The sequence below is a fragment of the Salvia splendens genome, chromosome 5 (genome assembly GCF_004379255.2).
Source record: "Salvia splendens isolate huo1 chromosome 5, SspV2, whole genome shotgun sequence".
Classification (NCBI taxonomy): domain Eukaryota; kingdom Viridiplantae; phylum Streptophyta; class Magnoliopsida; order Lamiales; family Lamiaceae; genus Salvia; species Salvia splendens.
Genome location: NC_056036.1, coordinates 32,408,102 through 32,415,581, shown reverse-complemented (window position 1 = coordinate 32,415,581; position 7,480 = coordinate 32,408,102). Strand labels below are relative to the sequence as shown.

The following is a 7,480-nucleotide window of genomic DNA, read 5'->3' as shown; positions in this document are numbered from 1 at the left end:
TCAGTTTATGAGCAGAGGCACAAGGTATGGACACTGGAATAGCTCATTTGGTTGGAAAAACGCTCAAACTAGTTGGCAGATCAAGAAATCAGTCTCCCATGTTACCACCCGGTCTGAGTTGACAACAGGAGATCCAGTCCAGTTGAGTTCGGGAAGTCTAACTTCGAGTCCGCAACATCAGGTGCGGTTGCTTAGCGAGTTTGAAAGTTGGAATCTGCTTCACCAACTTGTGTGTGGAGGAGAGGAGTGCCCTCTTGTGGTCGAAAGATCGCCAACGGTTGCAGTGGGCTTCCTCTAGCCATTAGTGTGATTGGTGGGTTGCTATCTATGGTGGAAAGATCAGAAGATGATTGGAGGAGAATTGGGGACAATGTAATAGCAGCAATTTCTGGATCAGATGAGCAATGCTATAGTATATTGTCTTCAAGTTATAGCCACTTGCCAAATCACTTGAAACCATGTTTCTTATACATGGGAGCGTACCCTGAAGACTACGAGATTAAAGGTTCCAGACTCATAAATATGTGGGTGGCGGAGGGATTTGTAAAATCAAATGGGGAAAGAGTTTTGGAGGAAGAGGCAAAGGATTGGCTAAAGTCTCTAGTTGAGAGAAATCTATTTTTGGTTAATAAATACAAGATGAATGGAAAACCAAAAGGTTACGGCATGCATGATATGTTGAGGGATATATGCATCAAGAAATCTGCTGAAGACAAGTTTCTGAACGGTTCCAACAAGTTCACCTTCTCTAATCCACGCCGCATGAGTTTTCACACATCAAACGAAATGGATGATGTTAATGGCTCAACAGAGTCAATGTCACTAACTCGATCTGTTATATGCATTGGTTTTCAGTATCCTAAGTTTGCATCTGGTGCATTTTTCACGGAAAGATTTCTAAGGGTGTTGGATTTAATGGATATGTGGTTGGATGGGTTCCCAACTGAAATATTTGAATTTGTCAACCTATGTTTCTTAGCTGCCAATTGCAATTCTATGCCTAGAGGAATATCAAGATTGTGGAATTTGCAAACCTTGATTTTTAAAGGCGAGTTCGATGAGCCAGCTGAGTTATGGAAGCTCTCTGAAATAAGATTTCTCAAGGTGCACGGAATTGATTTGTTAAAAGATGAGAAAATGAACTATAGTGTCCTAAACAAGCTGCAAATGATTTCATTGACTCTACGTAGAGTGGAGGCAACAAAGTTGGATGGTTTTCTCAAAGGCGTTCCAAATATCAAAAAGTTGTCAATTCATGATTGCTTTCAACGGCAATTGATCTTAGCCATCTTCACAAGCTCGAAAGATTAAGTTGCATGTATATGACCTCTCCAGATGGTTTCGGTCATCGTTTCAAAGTTATATTTCCTTGTAATATTAGAAAACTTGTAATATCAAACACACGGTGATGTATATGGCGCAAACTCTTTTGGAAAATATAAAATACACTTGCTTTTTGAGATTTTTTTCTTCTTCAAAACATACTTTTAAGTTTTAGCAATTTTGAGGATTTTATATTATTCCTCTCAGCCTCTTTAACACGAAATGACTCACATCGGAGAAGATAACGTGGATGGTGTAGACGAAGAGAGAGTAATATTGTATTTATAAATTGTAGAAGAAGAGTGCAATGCTATTTATAGAAGAGTCCTATTCAACAGCAACAATCTAACTAATCTCTTAACTAACATCCTAACTATTTTGAGTAACTGTAATGAAGAATTCATTCCTTGTGTTCTGTTTATATCATAATTAGTTGTTTCATTTGTGTCTATTTTGATATACTTTATTTGATTTCTCAGCTCATGGAAGACCAGGAGTACAACAGGTACATTCTTTCAAGCCTTTGCTTATTGCATATTGGTAAATCCAGGTTTCTGATTGACCTTTTATTTTTAAATTATTTTACGGTTTATCTTATTGAAATTTGCATTGATTATGGTAATATTACTAAATTTAATATGGTTGCTTGTAGACTTCACAATCTTCCTTAGAGTCATAACCAACCAAATAGTGTTGGAAATCAAGGGCATTGAAGAAGTAGATGAATTAGTGTTGTAGAGGTACCATTAGAGTGGTTGGCCATGTGTACTCAAGGCGTAGTAAATCAGGTGTTTGACAATTAATAATACAGTAGTCTGTAGTACGAGCACAAGTTGAAATTTTAGTTTTTGATCGTGTTTTAATCTTGTGAGATTGTCCAAGGAAGACGAAAGGTGGGTAATTGTGGAAAACATTGGCACGTGTGTAAACAAGGTGCTCGACTACAGTCGGACGATTTACTTCACGGGCGCGTGCGTGGTCTATGGTTCCAAGAAATTCATTATTCATCAACCGATGACTTATTAGTTGAATGATGGAAATGAATTGGAGAAGGCTCTCTTTCACACACAACTTTTATTTCAAGTCGATTTATATGAGCTCAATTATTATGAATTTTAGGGTGCGAAGACTAATGTCTTATTAAACTTGGATTATAACAGATTTCCTTGCTGATGGAAAGAAATTTAGGCTTCAAATGTAAGAATTTAAAAATCTAGGGTCAAGTTATTAAATTTATCAATCAACATTGAACATTCTATTATTTGAATTAACCCTAATTGGCACTGGAGTGCGTATTGAAATGTGAACGAAGCTAATGAAATTAATAAAAACAATCAATTAATACTAATAATATCATATTCTCTTGTGGGACGCAAGGAGTATGATACTTAGTTAAGGAAGAATATTACTAATAATTGTTGTGTTGACACCACTTTCGGATTCCCGACATTGCTATTTCTTTGACGTCTTGCTTTTAACGATAGTCTTTGTATGTATGTACACTTTCTATAAATTACTCTCTAATTATTTCTCTTGCTTATCTATATCTCTTGCATCTCTATTGTTTTTATTGCAATTGTTTGTGGCAATGACGACTCCGATAATCTTAACAGTAATTTAGACTCCAATATAAAAATTTTAGTTTCGCCATTGTTTGCACACTGACTCCCCGGATAACTATATGAATAAATGTCTCAAACAAATGACAGAGTCTGTGTATTATAGTATTTGGGAACAAAATTTGAATGCTACACACAAAATAAAATTGAAAGCTACACACGACTCCCCAGATAACTATATGAATAATTGTCTCTATTGTTTTCTTTTTTGTCCCTCCTATAGAAATAGTACATATCCATTTATGGAAATATTTTCAAATTTACTTTTACTTTATCATTTATAGTTCCACCATCCACTACATTATTTCAACTATTTTTTCTCATTCTCTCTTATTTTACCAATTATATATTAAAACTCAGGTCATCTCCAATTAGCTTATTTATACAGTACGGAAAGAGTATTATTTATGAAATCAATCTCACTATACGATAGATTATTATGCATGGGAGTTCATTTCTTCACCGCTAAGTTATACACCATCCCTCCATTATTTAAACTCCTATTTTTAACTTATCACGAGTTTTATGAAATTATTTGATTTTAGAAAAAAAGAATGAGGAAATGAGTTAGTGGAAAATGAGTCCCAATTTTTCATATATTGCTTTATGATATAATAATATGAGTATAATGATTCAGTTGAATAATAATATTAATTTATCTAAATTGAAAAAAAAAATAACTTTAAACAAAGAGTATCCAGAAATAATAAAATGGGAATTTGTTTTTACTAATTGAGGGAGTAATCTCCAACTAGTCTTTAGAAAAATCATGTCCCAAATATAACGCTACATCCTAAAAGTGGAGAGCAACGTTAACTACTTCTCGGTTAAGGTCATGAACTAATAAACATTGGTTTCACTATAAAAAAATATTTAAAAATTTTCCCAAAGAATAAAATGTGGCAAAATGGAAGTGAAACTTGTATCTCATGCAAGCCACCTTTCCCTCACCTCCAACACGTAGCACTCCAAACCCCTTCTTCATATACCCCTCTCTCCCAACACATCCCACCTCCCTTTATTATTTCAAATTGCAATTAACTAATCTTCTCTTCTCTTCTCTTCTCTTCTCTTCACCATGGACCGCACTGACCGCGACCGTCTCCACCCTCGCCAAATCCAAGTCCACTCCGACCAGCAGCCCCACCGCTACGACGCCGGCGCCAAGAGCCTCCTCCCGAAGAACGGCCCCTCGACGGGGCAAGTCCTCGCCATCCTCACACTCCTCCCCGTCGGCGGCAGCCTCCTCGGCCTCGCGGGGATTACGCTCGTCGGGAGCCTCCTCGGCCTGGCCGTCGCCACCCCTCTCTTCGTCATCTTCAGCCCCATCCTCCTCCCCGCCGCCATCCTCATCGCCGGCACCGTCGCCGCCTTCCTCACCTCGGGCGCGTTCGGCCTCACCGGCCTCTCGTCGCTGTCGTGGGTGTTCCGCCAGGCCACGGGGCAGGAGCCCCTCGACTACGCGAAGAGGCGCGTGCAGGAGGGGACGATGTATGTCGGGGAGAAGACGAAGCAGGTTGGCGATACGATCAAGAGTAAGGCGCAGGAAGGCGAAGGCGGCGCCCAAGCTGGCGCGGTTGGCGGCGCCACCAAGACTTGAAGGTGGGAATTTGGATGAGAGGATTGAATAATGATAATGTGGAAGTAGTTAAATTTGTTGTATGTGTTTTGGTGTTTTGTATGTGTTGAGTTTTTATGTATGAGTTTGCACTTATATTTTATTTGTATGATGTGTACATAGTGGTGTTTGTGTGTTAAACATTTAGTCTGGAATTGATAGAAGCCGTTTGTGTTCACTTTGCAGTATATTGTGTATATTCTGATCAAATCCGCTGATTGAAAGACTAATCAACATCTGTAATCTGTAATAATGGGGACTATAACAAGAACTGGTTTATAAATGCATTTACAAATAATCATGGGGACTATAACAGAACTGGTTTATAAATGCATTTACAAATAGTAATCGTGCCGAATTTTTCCCTAAATGTGTTGGATTAAGTCTTCTTGTAGCTCAATGTGGGTTTTGGTATCGTGCACTGTGTGTCTTGTTTCGATCCTATCGCGCACCGTCGTATGCACACCTCGGCGTGGGGGAGTGGGTTTTGGTATCGTGCACTGTGTGTCTTGTTTCGATCCTATCGCGCACCGTCGTATGCACACCTCGGCGTGGGGGAGACCTTGCGGATGAGCTTCCAGCTTCATCCTCGTCGCAAAAGTTAACTGCCCTCAGTCCTTCGGTAGCTATAATCATGTTGTGCAAGATAATACACGTGTGCATGATGTCGGTAATATTTTTTGTATACCACAGCCGAGTCGGGGTTTTCACAATGTTGAATCGGGCTTGAAAGATCTCAAAAGCTCTTTCGACGTCTTTTTGAGCAACCTCTTGACGCTGTGCATAAAGAACTCATTTCGGGTCTTGCGGCATGTTGAGCGGTTTCACGAAGGTCGGCCACCTTAGATAGATACCATCACCGATGTAGTACCCTATGTGGTATAGATTTCCGTTGACGGTGAAGTCGATCACCGTTGCTACACCATTCAAAACATCATTGAAGAGGGGTGAAGAATAGAGCACATTCAAGGCGTTGTTGGATCCGGCCACATCGAAATATGCATGCCAAATTCATAGGCGGTAGTCGGCGACCGCTTCAAGGATAAGCATTGGGCCGCCGCCTTTGTGGCCGCTTAAGTGTTGCCCTCTCCAAGCATTCGGGCAATTCTTCCACCTCCAATGCAGTCAATGCTGCCAAGCGTATTGGGAAATCCGTGGACTGTTTGTGAAGATGAAGCAACCGTTGACAATCTTCGGTGGTGGGTGCCCGAAGGAATTCCTCACCGAAAGCAGAACGAACGCCGGCGCAAAAAATTTTGAGACATAGGATTCCAGTTGACTCACCCACATGCAAATACTCGTCGAAGAGGTTAGCCGTTTGGCCGGTAGCAAGTTGTCAGAGGGCACAAGTACACTTCTGCAACGCCGAGAGACTTAGCTAACCGGTTGCGTCTCTACGTGATTGGAAGTATTCAACACAGGCGGACAATGTGTTGACAATACGCATAAACAACCGTTTTGACATGCGGAAACGGTGCCGGAAGTAATATGCCGGAAATCGCGGCTCGTCGGATAAATAGTCGTCAACGAGCCTTTCATGGGCTCCCTCCCGGTCACCAGAGATGTAGCGGCGATTTGATCTCGTTGGTCGAGGAGGAGGGGAGGGGGAAGCGACGGCGACATAAGCTTTATAGGCGGCACGATATCGTTGATAGTATTGTTGTTCTTCGCACTCCGCTTCCGCAACGATATCGTTCATATCCATTTATGAATTTAGAGTTTGAGTGAGAGAGGAAGAAGTAGGTGAGTTGTATGAAAAAATATGAGAGAAGTATGAGTGAGAAATAATTTGATGTGAAAAATGAATGATGAATGTGTGTATTTATAGATGATGTTGGGATTAAAAAAGTTTCAAAAAATCGGTAATAAAACGGCTATATTTTTTGGAATCCGAAAATATTTTTTTTAATTTTTGGTATTATTTTCAATTTTAAAAAAAATTGCTAACGACATTGTTGTTGGCCAATCAGAAGCCGTCACGTCAACCTGCTTATCGGGCACGGCGGTGCTCAATGCATCGAGCAGGCCGTGTCGTCGACAAGGGCACAACGGCGAGCAGGGTGCTCGCCACGCCGTCGGCACGGTGCCTGCTCGATGCATAAGCACCGATGCAGGTGCTCTAATGTTCCACATCCATTGTAAATGGCAACTATGTAGGGTTTATAGGATAAATAAGTTATGTCTTGTACAGGCCCGTCCCTTGGCCCGTGCGGCCTGTGCGACCGCACAGGGCCCCCAATTTTCAGGGGCCTCCGAAATATTTCAGCCCATATACATGTATTCCTATTTTTTCAGCCCAACAAAACTATTTCTCTTGTATAGCAACGCCCAGGCCTTTTTCTAGCACCGTGACTCCAATTCTGATCGGTTTCTTTTCCCGATCGTAGACCTGGGAGCCGCCTGTTCGTGTTCGGTGTTCCTCATCGACAAACGCCGCAACAGGGACCAGCTCACCAGAGCCATCGTTGATCGCTTCTGCAGCGCCTGCCATTGTCGGCCATTGCGATTGGGAGCAGCGCAAACGCATCAATTTGTCTTTTTTTCTATAGTATATTTCTTTAAAATGCATTGTCTTTTTTTCTATAGTGGTAGGCCTATTTTAGATTTTTGCACAGGGCCTCTGATTTTGTCGGGACTGCCCTGGTCTTCTATTATATTAATCTATTGAGATTTGTTCTCCTGTTTGGTTTACACATTGACGCTCTCATTGAGAGTCCACCAATTTGGACTAGTGGTCCCACATTCCACCAACTTAATTCACTCACATTTTGTTTTAAACTAATATATATGTGTGGGATCCATATTCCACTAACTTGTTCAACTCACTTTTCATTACATTTCTTAAAACTCGTGTCATAACTAAATAGGAGTCCTATGCCGGGATGGAGGGAGTACTATAAACTGAAATTGTCATGAATCT

The 7,480-nt window shown here is 40.8% G+C and overlaps 2 protein-coding genes across 2 annotated transcripts; both read left to right on the top strand.

The window, feature by feature from the left end:
• Window positions 1-327: 327 nt before the first annotated feature.
• LOC121804129 (putative late blight resistance protein homolog R1B-16) lies at window positions 328-1,311 on the top strand. The gene has a single exon (XM_042203669.1). It carries the CDS (start codon window positions 328-330, stop codon window positions 1,309-1,311), a length of 984 nt encoding a protein of 327 aa, XP_042059603.1.
• A 2,636-nt stretch (window positions 1,312-3,947) lies between these two features.
• On the top strand, window positions 3,948-4,542 carry LOC121804128 (oleosin H1-like). Its single transcript, XM_042203668.1, has one exon. The coding sequence runs from the start codon at window positions 4,021-4,023 to the stop codon at window positions 4,540-4,542; it is 522 nt and encodes a 173-aa protein (XP_042059602.1). The 5' UTR covers window positions 3,948-4,020.
• The last annotated feature ends 2,938 nt before the right edge of the window (window positions 4,543-7,480 follow it).